Source organism: Stomoxys calcitrans, chromosome 4 (genome assembly GCF_963082655.1).
Source record: "Stomoxys calcitrans chromosome 4, idStoCalc2.1, whole genome shotgun sequence".
Lineage (NCBI taxonomy): Eukaryota > Metazoa > Arthropoda > Insecta > Diptera > Muscidae > Stomoxys > Stomoxys calcitrans.
In genome coordinates, this window is record NC_081555.1 from 26,759,665 (window position 1) to 26,778,942 (window position 19,278).

The window sequence follows — 19,278 nt, forward strand, 5'->3', positions numbered from 1 at the left end:
TAAAACTAAATTGAGGGCTGTGTTCCTTAAGAGCTTTTACTGCGAATATAAAATATTGTCTTTACTGAAACCTGGTATACCTGGATACCGAGATGTTTTCTGATGATTATTATGTCTTTAGAAAAGATATAGAAAAGGGGGTGGATTTTTAATACCAGTTCACAATTCCATTTCTTCAGAGATAGTTGATGTTTCAGCTGACTTGGATGTTGAATTTGTTTGTGTGCAATGGGTGTGCCTTGGTAACACTATTTGTCTAACCTCTTCTAATATTGCACTTAATTCGGAGCTTGGGATTTATTTTTGCCATACTAACCTTATTGCTAAAGTGTGGTTCTTCATTATTTTCATTGGGTGTCTTTAACCTTCTGAAAAGTCGTGAGTGTGAGCAAAACGATGGCTTTTGTACAGGCACATCCACTAGCAGAGATAAAGAAAGAAATCTGATAACTGAGACAGATAGTGTTCTGAGGATATAGAAAGAACACTTTTTCCCAGCTGGTGGTATACGATGATGGTGGCCAGAGTATACCACAGAACCACTCTCTGATGATGATATAGAATGTGTACCACCCAGTTAAAACGGGGTCCACGTAGCAGTAACACGGCTGAAAAAAAAATGAGGCAGCAGGAGCCGATGGGTTACTAGCTTAACTGTTTAAGACCGACGGCGAGACGCTGATAAGGCGTATGCATCAGCTCGTCTGCGTAATTTATCAAGTAGAACGCATACCCGATGATAGGAACCTCAGCATTCTTTGTCTCGTACACAAGAAAGGGGACAAGATACTATCGAGCTATTTTTTGCAATTTTTTGGATAGGCAACCACTGTCCAGGGACGTCAGTTTGAATCTTTATGATTAAGAGCCAGAAGCGCTTCTTTAAGCACTCTTTAAACTGTACTCCTAAACTGTACTGCATATGGTTCTGAGAAACAGACAAATAAATAGAACAAGGTTCCGATATTTTCTTCGTTTCCATGGCGGACGCATAAGGTACAAATAGACGAAATAGACGACGAATAAATGCCTAAACCAAGGGGGATGCCATGGCTAAAAAAAGTTTCATCGGAATAATCTGTTCAAGTTAACTTACCACCATTTTCATGGCCGATGGACATCAATCCCTGGATGCGTATGGGCTAACGATGGTCCATTACAAAGAAAATAACAAATTTTCAAAAAAAATTACATTTTTAAGGCGATAACGAAGATTTAAAATCAAATAATCCCAGCAATTGCCCCAATTTCGGACGTCGTTTTTAAAAATCAAACCATTCCCTATGTCAATTTTCGTCAAAATCATGAAATGTGAACAGGCCATGTAATGACTTTTTCTATTAGTTTATTAACTGGCCTACCCGCTCTATTGTACAGATTTTCTTAGATGTGGCAACACAGCAAAGTGACAACAACAATCAGCTGATTGACTTTCTCTAGTGTTTTGTTAGAATACAGCACGTGTTAGTAACAATAATTAGGAAAAAATTAGTAAAAGTTATTTAAAACTGTTGAAATTCCTTCAAAATGAGTAAGAAAAGTAAAGGAGGAAGTAATTTGGGGCGCACTTTGATCAAAGATCGCTTTGGTCACACGCCAAGGCGCAAAGTAGACAATGACACCATGGTAAGTTGAGAAATAGGAATTTGGCTTGGAATTTCTTTCACCATTGCTTTTTCAGTTGCATACCACAGAATTACAAGATGGTTATGATTGGGGCCGCTTAAATCTAAGCTCTGTCACTGAGGAATCTTCTTTCCAAGAGTTTCTGAGAACTGCTGAACTAGCGGGTACAGAATTTCAAGCGGAAAAACTAAACATCACCTTCATTAACCCCAAACAAGGTGTGGGTCTGCTGTCGCGCAACGAAAGATTGAATATCGAGAAGAAGCACAAAGACAACAAAGATTTATTGAAAATTCCACGAAGACCCAAATGGGCGCCAGAAACCACTGCCGAGGAATTACAACAAGCCGAACGAGACAATTTTCTGGACTGGAGACGTAATTTGGCTTTGCTGCAAGAAGATGAGGATATTATAATGACTCCATATGAAAAGAATTTAGAATTTTGGCGTCAGCTATGGCGTGTAGTTGAACGATCGGATGTGGTGGTACAAATTGTAGACGCTCGCAATCCCCTTTTATTTAGAAGTGAAGATTTGGAAAAGTATGTCAACGAAATTAATCCACAGAAGATGAACATGATTTTGGTTAACAAATCGGACTTGTTAACAGACCAACAAAGGAAATATTGGGCAGAATATTTCGATGAGCAAGGCATAAGAACTGCTTTCTTCTCGGCATCTCTGGCAACGGAAGAATTAAAGGAGGAGGCGAAAAATAAAGAAGAAAAACCTGCCAAAACGGAACTCAAAGAGAAAAAGGCCAAAGAAAATGAAGAGGATTCAACACAAGTACATAGCGACAGCCATTCTGATATAGAAGAAAACACGCCAGCTGATATATCTCTAAAAGAACTCAAAGAAGCTGCCTCATTGATCAATAATAACCTGGATATGTTAGAAGCTAAACTGAAGCAAATTGAAAAGAAATTACCCACCCCCCAAGAGGAAAAATCGGAAATGCACTTCATTAAGAATAGCCATAAATTGCTCACACGAGAGGAGCTGATTGAATTCTTCAAAACTATCTATCAGGGAAGCACACACACGGAAAATGTAACCACCATTGGTTTAGTTGGCTACCCCAATGTGGGTAAAAGTAGTACCATCAATGCTTTGATGACAGAAAAGAAGGTTTCTGTCTCAGCCACACCGGGAAAAACAAAACATTTTCAAACTTTGTTTTTGGAGAAAGATTTATTGCTATGTGATTGTCCTGGGCTGGTAATGCCCAGTTTTGTGTTAACAAAAGCCGATATGATTCTCAATGGTATACTGCCAATTGATCAGGTAGGGCAGAATGTGAAAAAACTTTTAATTGTTGTGGTCTAAGATTTTATGAACTTTTTCAGATGCGTGACCATGTTCCCGCTGTAAATTTGTTGTGCTCACGTATTCCCAGACATGTTTTAGAGGATAAATATGGAATTATTATTGCCAAACCATTAGAAGGTGAAGATCCTGACCGTTGCCCGCATTCTGAGGAGCTGTTATTGGCCTATGGATGTGAGTTAAATTGTTAAAACTTTGAAAAGGCAAATAAAGTTCATACTCCAGTCATTGAGCCAACAATCCTTTACTAAGTTGTTCTTGGATCATTCTCAACACTTGAAGCAATGCTGAAATTAGCACTTTTCCAACTAATTTGGTTTTTTTCAATTTTCAGACAATCGTGGTTTTATGACCTCCAATGGCCAGCCAGATCAGTCCAGATCTGCCCGTTATGTTTGCAAAGATTATGTCAATGGCAAGCTTTTATATTGCGTTGCTCCACCCAACGTTGAACAATCCGTTTATCATACATTCCCAGAGCGAACGCGCAAGGAAGTACAGGAAGCGTCGTTACCCGATCAACAACAAAGGGCTATGAGGGTAAGTTTTTTATATAAATTTATTTAGAATTCATTAGTGACTTATTTTGTTCCAATTGTTAGGTCAAAACTAACACTTCGTCCAAGGATTTGGATAGTAAATTCTTTGCTGGTCAATCATCAGCAGCCCATGTAAAAGGTCGTGCCAATTTCCCACACATACGTTTGGCCAATGATGGCAGCCTAGTTGAAACCGATCCCTCAGCAAAACCATGGCGTAATGTTAAAAAGGAGAGGCGTGAAAAATTGCGCAAAAAATTTAATCATTTAGATCAACATTAAAAGAATCCATGAAATATTTTGAGTGAAACTATTAACATTATATTGCCGAAATAGAGAATATCTTTTAAGATGAATCATTTTAAAATATATAAGTTATGTAAATAGCTTTTTTTAAGTTTACCAAAATAAATAATCAAGCCCGATTATATTCAAGTAAAAACTTAATAAAAAAAAAGTGGTTTGTCAGAAGTTTAATTTGCTAAGCACCAGCTAGGATTTCGTAGATTGCATAGCACAATGACTATTTTTGCACCCGGTTGTACATACCGGATTGACCCCACAAAATCCTTCATGGGCAAGGGCTGCCGCCTCAATTACTACTAGTTTTGGGTTGCCCAAAAAGTAATTGCGGATTTTTTAAAAGAAATTAAATGCATTTTTAATAAAACTTAGAATGAACTTTAATTAAATATACTTTTTTTACACTTTTTTTCTAAAGCAAGCTAAAAGTAACAGCTGATAACTGACAGAAGAAAGAATGCAATTACAGAGTCACAAGCTGTGAAAAAATTTGTCAACGCCGACTATATGAAAAATTCGCAATTACTTTTTGGGCAACCCAATACTTTGCAGGCCAGCACTTCATATAAAGGGTGATTTTTTAACTATTATCTTTTTGGCAACACTGTTTGAAACAGCTCGTGCTCTGTTAAGAAAGTTCATCGCTCGCTTCTTGTATTAAGCGACAAATCTCATTTTCGGCTCCATGGCTACGTAAATAAGCAGAATTGTCGATTTTGGAGTGAAGATCAGCCAGTAGCATTGCAAGAGCTACCAATGCATCCAGAAAAAGTCACAGTTTGGTGCGGTTTATGGGCTGGTGGCTTCATTGGACCGTACTTCTTCAATGATGATTCGAATCGTAAGGTAATTGTTAATGGTGAGCGCTACCTTGAGATGATATCCAACTTTTTTTTTGCCCAAAATTCAAGAGCTTGGCTTGCATGGCATGTGGTTTCAACAAGACGGTGCCACACGCCACACAGCACGCCAACAATGGACTTAATGAGAGGCGAGTTCGATGAACATTTTATTTCACGTTCGGGGCCGGTGAATTTGCAGCCTGGATCGCTCGATTTAACGCCTTTAGACTATTTTTGTGGGGCTATGTTAAAGCTCATGTCTTTACAGACAATCGCGCTTCAATTGACGCATTGGAAGATAACATTGAAGCATTTATTCGTTAGCTACCGGCCGAAATGTTGCAAAGAGTATGGTAAAATTGGACTAAGCGGATGGACCATTTGAGGCGCAGTCACGGTCAACATTTGCATGAAATAATCATCAAATATTAAATTATATTTATTCAAAGCTCTTAAAAAATCACCCGGGGCTATAAACCTCTCAAAAGATTTTGATAAGTTTAGTCATGCTACGCTTTTTGAGGATATCGCTAAGGAGTCCCTTCAGCCGAGCCTTTAACGTTGGTTCACAAATTATCTGTGCAGTTGTTGTTGTAGCCATATTTGTATATTGAGGTGACGATCCTCGCCAAGCTCTTGTAAGAGAGCAAGCTCGTTCCGGTCTATTCTGGTCATTTAAAGGCGCCAATAACTCGCCTCGTTATATTGACTATCATAGGCACTCAATATTTAAGCAAAAACCGGTGTCACCAGCCCTCTCACCGAGGCTCTATTCTATAGCGCTGATTGTCTGCGACTGCAGTTACAGCTACTCCGTATAGAGCATTCGGCTTTCCGCAACTTGTTGATGCGCCCAGAAGCTCCCACCTAAGCTTCACATGATAACAACCCATGGCAGCCGGTTGTTCGTACCGGATTGACCCGATAGAGTTCTTCATTGGCAAGGGCTGTCGCCTCAGTGTATATCACACTGCTCAAGTTTCCAGCTTGTGGGGTGCTCATAGTTATCCCGTGTCGGGCTCTGTATGGTCGTCAATCGTTTGGGAATGTAGAAATAAAAAGTTGAAGACCCGTAGAGTGAAACAGAGTTCGTTAAGGCGGTGTGATATATCAATTTTTTATTCTTTTTTTTTTACATGATGGTTCAGCGCTACAAGAGAGAACCTCTAAATCAGGCGGCGTTTTTAACCGGTTTAGATAGCATTCACGCATACACGATTGCAGAAGCGGTAAACAGCTACCGAGTGAGCACAGTCGTTGGAGATCTACCGCCACTTTTTGCACGTGAAGAGGTTGTTCACATCTCTCGGCAGACGAGAAAAGTTCAGTTCTTCAATTGCGTTCCGGCAGATGAAGCCGGCTCAACACCTACATAGCTAGAATTTATGGCAGCATATTAAAGTCCCGTAACCTGGGACCACAAAACACGCGCCATCTGCATAACTGCCCAGATGATCCTACTCGACTTGGGGCCAGAACCCTGTTGAGACATCCCAACTTAGTCGCAGAGTCTGGATACTTAACAGAATCCAGCAAACGTACCGGATTAACCCGATGAAATCTTTCATCGGCAAGGGCCGCCGCTCTAGTGTAATAAAACACACTGATACAACAACAACCGACACACGATGACTATGAACACCACACGGGTTGGAATTCTGAGCTCCGATTTGCGTGGTGTTCATCGTCATTACGAGAAGCCTAGTTGCGAGCAACCATGTTGCGGATAGTGGAATGCTCCATACGGAGTAGCTGTAAAAATGCAATCCTGCAATTGCAGTCGCCGACAATCGGCGGTATCGAGCGGGAGAGTCTCAGTGGGAGACTTCTGCTTATGCATAAATACTGAGTGCCTATGATACCCGATATGACAAGCCGAGTTATTGACCCCTTTAAATAACCATCATTTTTTTTCCGCGGCGATAGATTTTTTGGACCGGAACGAGCTTGCTCACCTATAGGAGCTAGCCAAGGATCGCCACCTTCACATATAGGCATGTGGATATAATAACAACGGCAACTTGCTCACATATTATTACTAAAACTATCATAAGTAGTCTATAAAAAAATATCACTTTTAAAACAAAATAATGTCTGACTTACCATCAATTTCTGCTTATTACAAATGATTTGGCTTTTATTGAACTCAAAATTGAAGCGTCTCATTTATATCCTTTTAAGCAAATGCATATTTTCTAAAAATAAAAATTGCCCATTCGGTTAGACTTAATAAATAGGAATGTTTTTATCAAATATCTTTGAAAAGAAACGAATGAAAATACCTTTTTTAACACTTTTTCTCCACTTTCTCCAATACACAGTTAATAAGAAATCTCTGGGCATCTGTCAGTGAGCTAAAATTGTGGCGAAATTCTTGCAAAGCCACTTTAAGCTCTCTTGGTTTAGCCAAATGCCATGCTAATACTATCTCACACAATGCATATTTTTGAAATTGAGTTAAATATAAACCAGGCCTCCAAGATGCATACAACTGATGTACTGTCTTGCTGGGTGATTGCGAAGGACTAGGCATAATATCTTCTTCTAGCTGAAATTCAGCCAATTGTGTGTAGAACTCAATTAGTTTTATATGGGCTGGTGTCTGGCGTGCCGGTGGTAAACTCAGGGCAACCAAAAGTAAAACTCGATAGATTTCCGATCTAGCCAACACCTCTTGGTAAAGGTTTTGCTTTTTGCGCTCATAAATATTATCGACTATATCGTCCAGCTGTTGCAAGGCTGTTAGAAAATCTTGATTCATAACACTTTGTTCTGTGGCTAATTCTAGTTCATAGATACGATGTGCGGGAGAGTTGAAAGAACTCGTGCCCTCATAGTGAGGCTGTAGGGGTGACATTTCTCTTATAATTGCTGCCTTGATGACACTGTCATCTGGTGATTTCTCCACAGCTTGTGTAAAGCAATGCAATGCGGTCTCCCTGTATTCCTGGCGATTTGATCTTAACAGCAGAGACTCCATTTCTTCATGTGCCTTTAGGAATAAACGGGCTGCCTTCAAGAAAGCCTGACATTCCGCCATAGAATTTGCAAGGTAGTTTTCGCATTTGGCCACACCTAGCTGACACATTGCTGCGTATTGATAGATGCCAGCTTCTTCAAATTTAATGGCCAGGCGACCATAGTCGTCCATTACCTCGGACACATTGGGACGAAATCGCCTATAAAAATAACATTCCAATTGGAACTGTATATCCCCCAGTTTATAATGGTCTGGAACTTACTTGAATAAAGCTTTTTCGATTTTCTTAAGGTTGCTGGACGTTTTGAGGTACTGATCCACCAAATTTTTGGGATAGTTGCTGTCCATTCCTAATGACGATTCTGCTTTTATCAGCTCCCAAATTAACTCAAGCAAAAATGAACCGTTGTTTTACAGAGATTACTAAAACAGTGCCAAGCAGATGACAACTGTGACTGTCAAACTGTAAATATAGGAAGTACCAGTACGCACAAATTCTTATATACTTCAATTCTGTTGCTGTATGCAGTATACAACTAAAATTTGAATTTTTTTTTAAATTATTAAAAAAATCTAAAAATGTTGATTAAATTCAAAATAGAATCTGAATTTTCAAAAATTTTCTATAGAAAAAAATTTTTGGAAAACAATTTTCTATATCAAGTTTTCTATAAAAAAAAAAATTTTAAAAATTTCCTATAAAAAATAAAATAAATAAAAAATTTTCTTTAGAAATAAAATTTTCTATAGAAATAAAATTTTCCGAAAACTTTTTATAGAAATAAAATTTTCCGAAAAATTTCTATAGAAATAAAATTTTCTGAAAATCTAAAGAAATAAAATTTCCCGAAAATCTTCTGTAGAAATAAAATTTCCAAAATGTTTCCAAACAAAAGATTTCAGAAAATGTTCTAACGTGATAACATTTGCTGAAAATTGTCTAGGTTGAGGTTGGGTAAGAGTGGCAGTCCTTTACAGACTCACTTAGACAATTTTAGGTCCATTGTGATACCACAGTAGCGACAAACTAAGGCTTCTGGCGGGAATCGAACCCACGACCCCTTCAAGGGTAATCCAAGGACGCTACCAAATCCGCTACAGGGGCGCCCGAAAAATTCTCTATAATAATTTTTTATAAAACAAAATTCTTTTCAAAACAAAAAATTTCTGAATGTTATACATACACATTTTTGCTATTAATTAAAACACCAAAACCTTTTTGTATGTTTTTTCTTTAAATGCTTCTTTATATTTTTGAATTTCTTTAATTTTTATAATAAAAATGGAAAATAAGTCATACAAATATGTGTGTGTTTTTGAAACATTGTTTTCTTTTCTGCTTCTTTCGAAGTGATGAGAGTTATTAGAGCAAATAATGCTGTAGAAAATGATTAAGGAAAATAAAGAACAAAACACGAAAAAATGAATACATTAAATGTTAGATAAGCGGGTGGTATATATTTCATCTCAAATGTTTTGGGTGATCTCTGAGTATTAACCCTTTAGACTAGTCATGCCGGCGCGCATAACCTCATCGACCAGCAAGAGATTACTGGCAATTACCGAACAGGAATTCAATGTTTGTTTCTTAACTATGTAATTGTCGTATACGCCCAGATCTACAGGTTTCATGGGTTCTCCCGTGGATAGATCCAGACCCACAGGATCAGGATTTAGACGATCCTCCTCTGTTAACTTAACTATGGTATCTTGAGCATCATAGCCACTATTGATGGCCAAATTCTTGGGTATAACCAAAAGAGCTTCGGCAAATGCCTGTATGCCCAAGCGTACCTTGCCCTTAACGGTATCCTTGTGTTTCATCAATTGGTTATAGGCTCTTACTTCGAAAGCACTGGCTCCTGGGACAACACATTTGTCATTAATGGCATTGTTAATGGCTCTCAAACCATCACGAATGGCATCCTTAATTTGGACAATGGTATGTTTGTTGGGACCCTTGATCAAGATGGTCACAGATTGGGGATTCTTGCATTCTTCGACAAATGTATACTTGTTCTCACCCAATACATGTTCATAGACAACACCAGCATAGCCCAAATGAGATTCTTCCAAATCATCGACCGAATTCATGGCAGTACCACCACAGGCCAAAGCCAAACGTTCCATGTTACGGCGCTTGGCGCGACGCAAGGCCATAATGCCTTCTTTGGCCAAGGCATCCAAAGACATGGGGTCAATACCCTTTTGATTGATGACCACAAATGACTTGTCAGTACCATCACAGACCTTACGTTTCAATTCGATGATTTTCTGGACTCTTTGATCAATAAATTCACGTTCAGCCTTGACAAACTTTTCACGTTCTTCCGCAGTTTTATAGAAGAAACCAGAGTTTACCTCAGATTTCTCGTATTCCATGGAAACGTTGCAAGTCAAAATGTAGGCCTTTTCCAAACGCTTGGGCATATCAGGATGTCTGGAGCCATGATCCATAACCAAACCCTTAATCAGAGAAGTATCTGTGGCAGTTTTATGTTGCATTTCCATAATTTCCACCATGTGCAAGTCAACTGGTTTCTCATCTTGACGAATGGCCAAAATGGCATCAACACAAACATCGGTCAACAAATCGGCTAAAGCTGCATGGACCTTAGTCTTCAGACTGGTACGAGCAACTTCAGTTAAATTCTTCTTATTGACTTCAATGGGAATTTTCATTGTCTCCAAGACAGCCAAGGCTTGCTCGCGAGCTTTCTCAAAGCCTTCAGTGACAATGCGAGGATGTAAACCTTCGGCCAAGAAGATATCAGCTTGCTTAAGCAATTCGCCAATGAGCAGAACAGTGGATGTAGTACCATCACCAGTAGAATCATCTTGGGCGGTACTGGCACGGGCTATCATAGAGGCAGTTGGATGTTGAATTTGCATTTCATGCAAAAGAACATTGCCATCCTTGGTGATTTTTATATCGCCAGCGCCGGAAACCAACCTGAAAGGAAGAAAAAAAAAATAAATTACTATTCTATTTTCCAGTCTGCTTTACTGTGGTTCAAATCCTTTAATTTCTAAAACATTTGTAGCCTAATGGTTCCGAACTGAGACCAATTTTTAGGATCACCAATTCAAATTAAAATATGCAAAATTTATCTAGCGCAAGCTTTATAACAAATTGCCAGAGTAATACAACAATTTATAGGCTAATTGCGCTTAATGACATTCTTATAATGGAAAAAAAATATATAAAAATTTAAAAATAATTGTTAAAAACAACTAAAAGAAATAAAAAAAAATGAAAAAAAAAATTAAAAAACAAAATTAAATAACTTAATGAAAATACAAATATATAAAAAAAAATTAATTAAAAAGATATTTGTAAAAATTTAAATAAAAAAGGAAAAAACACAAAAATTAAGAAAAAAATATATATAAAAAATAAGAAAAAATAGTTCAAAATTAATTAAAAAAAACAAAGAAATAATTAATAGAAAATATGTAAAAAATATATAAGAAAAAAATAAAAATAAATAAATAGAAAAATAAACAAAAAAAATAAATAAAAAAAAATAAATAAAAAAATATATAAAAAAAATAAATAAAAAAAAAAATAAAAAAATAAATAAAAAAAATAAATAAAAAAAATAAATAAAAAAATAAATAAAAAAAACAAGAATTAAAAAAGATATTTGTAAAAATTTGAATAAAAAAAGTAAAACACAAAAAATAAGAAAAAATATATATAAAAAATAAATAAGAAAAAATATATAAAAAAAAATAAATAAAAAAAAATAAATAAAAAAATAGTTCAAAATTAATTAAAAAAATAATAAAATAATTAATAAAAAATATGTAAAAAATATATAAGAAAAAAATAAAAAAGAAGAAATAAAAAAATAAATAAAAAAGTTAATAAAAAAAATTAATAAAATAAAGAATAAAAAAACAAAAAAATAAAAAATAAAAAAAGTACATAAGAAAATTAAGAAACAAAATAAGTAAAGAATTATTTAATAAAGAAAAATATACAAAATTAATAGAAAGATATATAAACCTATAAAAAAGTAGAATTAATAAAAAGTAAGATATTGTTAATTAAAAGTGAAAATAATAAAAAATTAGAAAAGTAAAAAAATTAATGAAAAAACTTTAAATTTAATTATTATTAATTAATCAAAGAATTAAACTCAAAAAAAAAAAATAATATGTATATAAACAATAAAAAAATAACAAAAGTTTATATATAAAATATAACAAATAAATTAAGATTAATAAAAAAAGAAAAAAATAAATTAAAACAAATACACAAAAAAGAATAAATTAAATAAAAACAAATACACAAAAAAATTGGTAAAGAAAAGAAAAGCGAAATATATTTAAATATAAAAGGAAAAAAATAAAAAATAGAAAAAAAGTATATAAAAAAAAAAAAATAAAGTATATAAAAAAGTATATAAAAAGAAAAAATTAAGAAATAAATATATAAAAATATTAAGAAAAAAAAAATAAATAAATAAAAATAAATAAATAAATAAAAATAAATAAAAAGTACAAAAAATAAATAAAAAGTAAAAAAAAAAATAAATAAAAAGTACAAAGTATATCTAAAAAGAAAAAAAATGAATAGAATGTAAAAAATAATAAATAAAATAGAAAAATATATACAAAAAATGAAAAAAAAAAATTATACATAAAAAAATTATATACATAAAAAATTATATACATAAAAAATAAATAAAAAATTATAAAATAAAATACTAAAAAATAAATAAATAAAAATGATACGTAAAAATTTTATAATAACAAAATAAATAAAATTATAAAAAATATAAAAACCATTGCATAAAAATCTATAAATACCAATATATGAATGAAAAACAAAAAATATTTTAAATTAAAATATATGTTGCCTAATGGTTCCGAAATGGCACCGAAGTTTTTTTCACCATTTCAAATAAAATTATGCGAGATTATTCTGGCGCAAGCTTTATAACAAATTGTCTGTGGAATACAACAATTTATAGGCTAATTGCGCAAGTAAATCATCCAGAAGAGTATTACCCTTAAAACGATTGTTACCTAATGGTTCCGTACAGAGACCAAAACAGGATCATCTGCACAAATTAAATTAGGTATAAATTTCTCTAGCACAAGCTTTATAACAAATTGTCAGTGGATACAACAATTTATAGGCTAATTGCGCATGTTAATCGCCCAGTAGAGTATTGTTACCAAATGGTTCCGAACAAAGACCAAAACAGGATCATCTGAACAAATTATATTTGGTGTAAATTTCTCTAGCACAAGCTTTATAACAAATTGTCAGATTTTAAAAACAATTCGTAGGCTAATTGTGCGTAGGGTTACTGATGCGAAATAATTTAAAGGGTTTGCAAAATCTAACTTAGATATGCAAAGACTTGTAGTTTAATTTGTACGAATATGGATATATAGCATATTATATCCTATTCAGAGTTATTTAAACACATTAATCTGGCACAATATTTTTCATGCATCATCCAATGATATAAAAATGATACATAGGCAAATTGTGCACGACAAGAGAATAGTTTACAGTTTGCCGCAATTCTATACGCTCCACTACTACGAGAAGGATCACCTTTTGTGTAACCACAGCCCCTCAATTTCGAGAAGACACAAAATAACGTTTTTTCCTTAGTCTTCTTGTCGTTTGGGATTTCAGTATTAGCCTGTCTTGACTTGCTCGACCATTTTTACAGGTGAGTTTCCCCCCGGTCCGCCTGGTCCCTACTATTTCTCCTAGTTTTTGGTCTTTTGCGTTGCTTTTCCATTTTTCTGTCGCTCTGCTGTCTTGCATTTATTGGGGTGTTTTTCTAAAATCTTTGAAAAACAATGTAAAGAAATTGATTTTTCAATTCATTATTCCTCAACTTAATAACAAACTCAAAATGTGTGTAAGCTAAATAAAGTCTTTTTCTGTTGAACAGAAAAAGACTTTAAAAAACCATTTTACCACCCACAGATATTTTTCATCTTCAAAAAAGACCATCTGTTCATAAAAACTCCAAATTACATTAAACCAAACACTTTCCAACACTAAAACCAACATTCTTCACTATTTGATGACACATTCATTCATACAAACTAACCTAACTTTTCTTAGACAAAAAAGAGACACCAAATGCCGACACCCCGTGATTATTCTTCAAACAGATGCTTTCTAAATCTCTTGTAAATCGTTGAATACTACCAAATTCATGGAAATTCTTTAATTTATCAACGACTTATTTCATAAACCCTTAAAATACTTACATTTTCATTGTTCCTTTGGGTCCCAAATTGGTTCGCATGACATCTTGCAAACCCTTGGCTGCCGAGATATTTATGGCCAAGGCATTTGCGGCACGGGCAAATTCAGCTTTGGGATTCAACAAACTAATTGAAGCCATTGTTTAAACACGGAGTTTAGTAATTACTTTGAACTAGACAGGCAGTAATAAGAATTTTCCAGAGCCGATATTGCGATGACCAATTCCACAAAGAGACAAATTAAAATGTGCAGATTGTCAAGCAGAGTGTGTTCAGTGTTTAAAGCTGCTATCACACAATAAGTGCGTTGAATGTGTGCTGTCACTTTCTGTATTCGTAATGTTAAGTGTGTGTTCAGTGTTAAATGAAGGTATGTATTAAGCAACAACAACAAAGTTGTATTTAACAGCCATATACAAAGAGGACTGAAATAAAAAGATAAATTTTTGTGCTCGCAAAATTTGAAAGCAATTGTTATATGAATCGGTATTTATTTTATTTTTCTTCAAAGCAAGCAGATCTGCCGAAAAATTTTAAAAAAATAAATGAAATAGAAGAATGTAATGTACACCTATACGTGCATTACGCCATAGTTTGCTTCACGGGAAAGGAAATAATCCCCCTTATTCCGGTTAGCGATGGTGTAGTCGAATTTCGAAATTATTACAAATGATATTATGGTTGTCAAAGACGAAAATTCGTTGAATTTTTTTTTTTGTATTACGTAAGTCAAATTTGACGAAAACGATTGATATATAAGTTGCATTCTAAACTACATCACGACGGATTGTCAAAAGAGTATGGAACCTACTTTATTTTTTTTTATTTACAGTCGAATTTGCTTAATTGAAAACAGCAAAATATAGAAAATTGTTTCAATTATACTGTGTTTTCCATTATGCGAAGTTTATAACATTGAAAATTAGCTTTTTCGATTTCAATCAACCGAGTTTTTCAATAAGGGGTGTTCAATTATCCCGATTCGACTGTACCACAATATTTTTCTATTACCAAAGTGTCGAAGGGGAATAAGTTACAGAACACCACGAAATATGAAATTCGTCTTCGACTTCGACTGCTGTCGATTTTCGCTTTCGACAACCGGAATAACGGTGAATGTATATTAGAAACAAACGACGCAAACTGCATGACATTGAGAGCAGGATTCTGCTTGCGGCAGGTTCTCATTTATACACAAGCGCCACCCACCAATCTATGTGCGAAGTTCAAATTCTTTATCTATACATAATTTGCCTATGTGATATATAGCCGCCATTGCTACGAGAATTAATCTTATGAAAATAACTAAACTATTAACAAAATAGTTTAAGCCAGTGAGATTAATATATATTTGTCCTTTATTTACAATTAGATTATGCTAATATGGCCAAAAGTAAACAAGCTTTCTCCATCGAGCTCTATCATTGGCCAAAGCCTTGTCTTGATTTCACGATATATGGGTTGATTTCAACTCTCTTTTCGTACAGCGTATCCATGTGTTTTTCGGGCGTTCCCTCCCCCGCGGTCCTTGCGGGTTCCAGTCTAGGACATTTCTCACTATATCATCGCTCGGTAGACTAGGATTTGACCCAACCAAGTCTATTTTCTCTTCCGGAATTCTACATCGACAGGGGAAGTGTTTGTTTTTATTTGCAATTCTTCATTTGAAATACGATTTGGCCAGCAAATTCGAAGTATTTGTTGTAGGCAGCGATTTATGAAAACTTGGACTTTACGGGTAGTCGCTTGTGTCAAGCTCCAAGTTGTACAACCAAGTCATACAAGTCTTGAGATTCCAAAGAAGATTTATATAACAATCAATAAGAATTTGAACGGCTCAATCCCATGGCAGACGGTTGTACGTACCGGATTGACCCGATGAAGTCCTTCATCGGCAAGGTCTGCCTTCTCAGTGAACAACACACTGCTACAACTAATTTTCTATAGAAATAAAACTTTGACAAAATTTTCTATAAAAATAAAATTTTAACAAAATAAATAAATAAATAAAATTTTGACAATATTTCCTGCTATTTTCAGCTATTTATTTATTAAAGTAATTTTACCTACAAAAAAAATTTGTTATATAAATTGGTTTGTAAGTGTTTCACTTACAGAAATTTAAGATAATTAAAGAGTCTGACTACTACTAATTAATGAAGTAAACAAGAAAACTATGAAACAGGTCGGAACAGTGCGATGGTATGCTTTCAGCCCACTTCATATACTATGGATAATATAAATTAGGGCATACTTCAGTTCCGTTGTATTGTGGTACTGACTACTTTGTCTTGTGACAATTTAAAAAAACAAAAACATATATAATTAGCGTCTTCTATTTTCTCATACATATTTCCATTTTCTTCACCTACGCCTTTCATAAAACTTTTGCCTCACTCAAAGGCCATATTCTACAAATTGCTCTACTTCTTACAAGACCTAATGGTATAGGACCATAGTAACGGGAATCTGCACTATTGGACTGATTGTCACCCTCAATCCATACGAATCCCTTTGGAACGTAGTCACCATTGAAGGTAGGTGTATATTTATCGGCAGATGACTTGTTAAGTGCTTCACTCTCTTCATTCTGAGGTAGATTGTCGGCTATGACCTTATCACCAGGCAGGCCTATAACCCGTTTACATATATATTGCTCTGGATTTGTAGGAGATACAGCTATAATAATGTCACCACGATTGGGTTTATGGAACCGTGTGGTAATTCGCTCTGTCAGCAGTATATTATTTGAGTGTAGTGTGGGTTCCATCGATGGACCATTGCACTGCAAAGGATAGAGAAAATTATACAATAGGGCATCTTATATATTGTCATATTGTTGCTTCCAGAGTGGCTTTGCTCCATTTTTCATTTATTAAATGTGCAATTCCTTTAAGGAGCCTAGTGGCCTACTTTGTCTGTTTTTGTTTTATATCATACCACAACAAAATCGCCAACATATTCGAAAAAGCAATGGGTAACACACATGTATTGTATGCTGTACTTCATAATATCTTTCAAATGTGAAATAAATTTCATTATCTACTTTCCACTATTTTTAATTCTAGTTATGAAAATGCTAAGAAAAACAATAACAATAAACAGCTGTCTTGTGGGTTTATGGGGTGTTTACATTTGAAGATTGAGGTTGGTACTAAATTTGAGTTTCATGCGTTATTGATAGTACACACAGAGAAAAGTTGATATCAAAGGTGCTCATTTCGGTACCATACGGTATTTATTTTAAAACAACCCCGTATGATACAAAAATAATACCAGATGAAGCATAAAATGATTAGTAGGTCTGATACTAGTCTTATTACCGAACTGGTATTGATTTAAATACCAATCTGTTATTGGGTTTAGCACCAGACTGTTATTGGTTTTAGTACCAAACTGTTATTGAACCAAAAAAATCATTGAACATAGTTTTATCTAATTTTATATCGGTTATTTATGTTAATAATTACAAAAACTAATGTTAGACCGTGACCAACCCCAATTATTTGCATACAGCAATTGAATCCGTATCCATTGATTCCAGGGGGTGGGTTTCATATGAATACACCAACATAGCATCGTTTTCTATACAAGAGACTGTCATGTTTTTGATTAAGAATGTCCTTAGAATTTGTACTATTTCTATTTTTACCGCTTTAGATTATTTTAACAGGGTTTCACGCACTCAAATTGTTTTAAAACCTTCAATTCTTAATATCAGACGGTATTGGCAAAGTACCATCATTTTTCTATACGTGTGCGTACATGAGCAAAGATTATGCGAGAAAAAGATAACAACAAAGAGAATGCAAACAAAAATCTGTCATCTTAATACCGTCAAACCCGGTCGGCTGTTAGCAGCGAGAGATCAATTCCTTCAAATGCTTTCAACTGCACAGGCCCGTTAAACATTGTCCCTCTAATCTCGTAGTTATTCCCTCTAGTTCTACGTTACGTCACTAATTAACACGAATTGCGTCTTATTAGAACTGCAGCCAACCTATTGATATTCAGCAGTTAGATTTACAGACTTGAAGCAACAATAATAGTAAATCAACAAAATGGCAAAAAAATTAATTGAGGCTGGTGAAATACATATCATGGACATTAGTAAAAATGTGGACAATTTCGGTCATATTAGAAACCATTTGGGAAAATTGAAACGACTGCAGAAAAATAAAGAAAAAGCTAATAAAACTTGTAGAATTGTCATGACCAAAAACCAAGCTTTTAATTTTTACAAAACAAATTTTCAAGCTGTGAATAATCCTATGAAAGTGAAGAAAACTAAATCGGTGAAAATAAGTGTAACAAGGAAAACCGGACTCGATTTTCATCTTTACGAAATACTCCATGATAATAAAACGGGAGATGATAATCCATTAATTTTTGCTCCCTATACTTGGGATGGAAGGGAAATAATTTGGACAAATGAAAGTAAGTTGTTACCTATTGAACTTAAGAAAGAATAGACAGTATATAGGCGTAACATTCATCCGAAATCATTTACCATAATGCAGCCCCTTAATCCGGTATGAATGTTGTGAAGGGTAGTTTGTGACTATAAATTTAACAGGACAGGGAACATCAAAAATGGTTCAAAAGGAATGGAAGCGCTGCACTTCTATTTCATCTCCGTAGTTAGAAGTTTGGGACTAAAGCCCGAGACTGAGCACAGGATGTTTTCACTCTGGGCAGCTATGTACCGCGAAGGTGGTAATCTCGTGGGCACTGAGGAGCGCATCGAAGGAGGCATTGTCAACATGACCTTACCAACGCAACCGTCGTAGTTTCAAACGTTTAACCATCGTTGTCGTATAGCTCATGCAGTTCGTGGTTCATACGGCGCCCATACTCTCCATTGGGTTTGATTTTTCTCGCAATTACCTGAACTTTCTGTATACACGGATATATACGGATTTGAGGTTGACACCGGGGCAGGAGCCTTCATTGAACTCTTTAGAACTAGAGAGTTATGCACGTTATTGTTGTAGTAGCCACATATCCGTAGCGACCCTAGTCAAGTTCCTAGTGGTGTGTTATTTAAAGGCACCAATAACTCGTCTTGTCATACCGACTATCACAGACACTCAGTTCTTATGCAAGAGACGGTGCCGGCCGCCCTCACTGAGACTCGATACCGCTGATTGTCTGCCACTACAGGTACAGCTACTCGATATACGAAGGATTCCACCATTTGCAACCCATGCATGCGCCCGTTAGATCCCAGCTGAGCTTCTAATGATAACGATGAACAGCACAAAAATCGGAACCCAAAGTTTTAACCCTGGCGTGGCTGCAGAGAGACAGTCTTTTCTTGTTTATAAATTGGGTGTCATCTCCTCTAGAAGGTATCCCTGATTGTAGTATCCCGTCATTCCCTAGTTCTTTTGTCTACATCGATTTATT

The 19,278-nt window shown here is 35.0% G+C and overlaps 5 protein-coding genes across 7 annotated transcripts in view; 2 read left to right on the forward strand and 3 right to left on the reverse strand.

Annotated features, from left to right (window-relative positions):
- Positions 1–1,447: 1,447 nt before the first annotated feature.
- LOC106091362 (large subunit GTPase 1 homolog) lies at positions 1,448–3,925 on the forward strand. The gene is made up of 5 exons (XM_013257855.2): positions 1,448–1,626; positions 1,682–2,914; positions 2,977–3,130; positions 3,291–3,496; positions 3,559–3,925. Exons 1-5 carry the CDS (start codon positions 1,528–1,530, stop codon positions 3,775–3,777), a joined length of 1,911 nt encoding a protein of 636 aa, XP_013113309.2. The 5' UTR covers positions 1,448–1,527; the 3' UTR covers positions 3,778–3,925.
- A 2,935-nt stretch (positions 3,926–6,860) lies between these two features.
- Positions 6,861–8,047, reverse strand: LOC106091363 (uncharacterized). Its single transcript, XM_013257856.2, has 2 exons — positions 7,883–8,047; positions 6,861–7,819 (listed from the first exon to the last, which is right to left on the reverse strand). The coding sequence occupies exons 1-2, from the start codon at positions 7,966–7,968 to the stop codon at positions 6,928–6,930; spliced, it is 978 nt and encodes a 325-aa protein (XP_013113310.2). The 5' UTR covers positions 7,969–8,047; the 3' UTR covers positions 6,861–6,927.
- A 1,000-nt stretch (positions 8,048–9,047) lies between these two features.
- LOC106091364 (T-complex protein 1 subunit zeta) lies at positions 9,048–14,142 on the reverse strand. The gene is made up of 2 exons (XM_013257858.2): positions 13,873–14,142; positions 9,048–10,573 (listed from the first exon to the last, which is right to left on the reverse strand). The coding sequence occupies exons 1-2, from the start codon at positions 14,007–14,009 to the stop codon at positions 9,115–9,117; spliced, it is 1,596 nt and encodes a 531-aa protein (XP_013113312.1). The 5' UTR covers positions 14,010–14,142; the 3' UTR covers positions 9,048–9,114.
- A 1,750-nt stretch (positions 14,143–15,892) lies between these two features.
- LOC106091353 (mitochondrial inner membrane protease subunit 1) lies at positions 15,893–16,959 on the reverse strand. Its single transcript, XM_013257845.2, has 2 exons — positions 16,810–16,959; positions 15,893–16,654 (listed from the first exon to the last, which is right to left on the reverse strand). Exons 1-2 carry the CDS (start codon positions 16,906–16,908, stop codon positions 16,247–16,249), a joined length of 507 nt encoding a protein of 168 aa, XP_013113299.1. The 5' UTR covers positions 16,909–16,959; the 3' UTR covers positions 15,893–16,246.
- Positions 16,960–17,901: 942 nt separating this feature from the next.
- LOC106091357 (uncharacterized) overlaps positions 17,902–19,278 on the forward strand; it is a 134,841-nt gene continuing 133,464 nt past the window's right edge. For all 3 annotated transcript variants that reach the window (XM_059368138.1, XM_059368139.1, XM_013257851.2), the window contains exon 1: positions 17,902–18,306. In XM_059368138.1, the coding sequence (XP_059224121.1) occupies positions 17,931–18,306 (376 nt within the window). In that variant the 5' untranslated portion in view covers positions 17,902–17,930. The remainder of the gene's footprint in view (positions 18,307–19,278) is intronic.

What these genes read in the sequence shown, in the direction of transcription:
- LOC106091353 (XM_013257845.2), bottom strand. Translation starts at nt 16,908, where the DNA reads ATGAAATTTATTTCACATTTGAAAGATATTATGAAGTACAGCATACAA. An exon ending in ATGTTGGCGATTTTGTTGTG is followed by an intron (nt 16,655 to 16,809) that starts GTATGATATAAA and finishes TATCCTTTGCAG; the next exon opens with TGCAATGGTCCATCGATGGA.
- LOC106091363 (XM_013257856.2), bottom strand. Translation starts at nt 7,968, where the DNA reads ATGGACAGCAACTATCCCAAAAATTTGGTGGATCAGTACCTCAAAACG. An exon ending in ATCGAAAAAGCTTTATTCAA is followed by an intron (nt 7,820 to 7,882) that starts GTAAGTTCCAGA and finishes TTATTTTTATAG; the next exon opens with GCGATTTCGTCCCAATGTGT.
- LOC106091362 (XM_013257855.2), top strand. Translation starts at nt 1,528, where the DNA reads ATGAGTAAGAAAAGTAAAGGAGGAAGTAATTTGGGGCGCACTTTGATC. An exon ending in GTATACTGCCAATTGATCAG is followed by an intron (nt 2,915 to 2,976) that starts GTAGGGCAGAAT and finishes GAACTTTTTCAG; the next exon opens with ATGCGTGACCATGTTCCCGC. An exon ending in AACAACAAAGGGCTATGAGG is followed by an intron (nt 3,497 to 3,558) that starts GTAAGTTTTTTA and finishes TCCAATTGTTAG; the next exon opens with GTCAAAACTAACACTTCGTC.
- LOC106091364 (XM_013257858.2), bottom strand. Translation starts at nt 14,009, where the DNA reads ATGGCTTCAATTAGTTTGTTGAATCCCAAAGCTGAATTTGCCCGTGCC. An exon ending in CCCAAAGGAACAATGAAAAT is followed by an intron (nt 10,574 to 13,872) that starts GTAAGTATTTTA and finishes TCTTCCTTTCAG; the next exon opens with GTTGGTTTCCGGCGCTGGCG.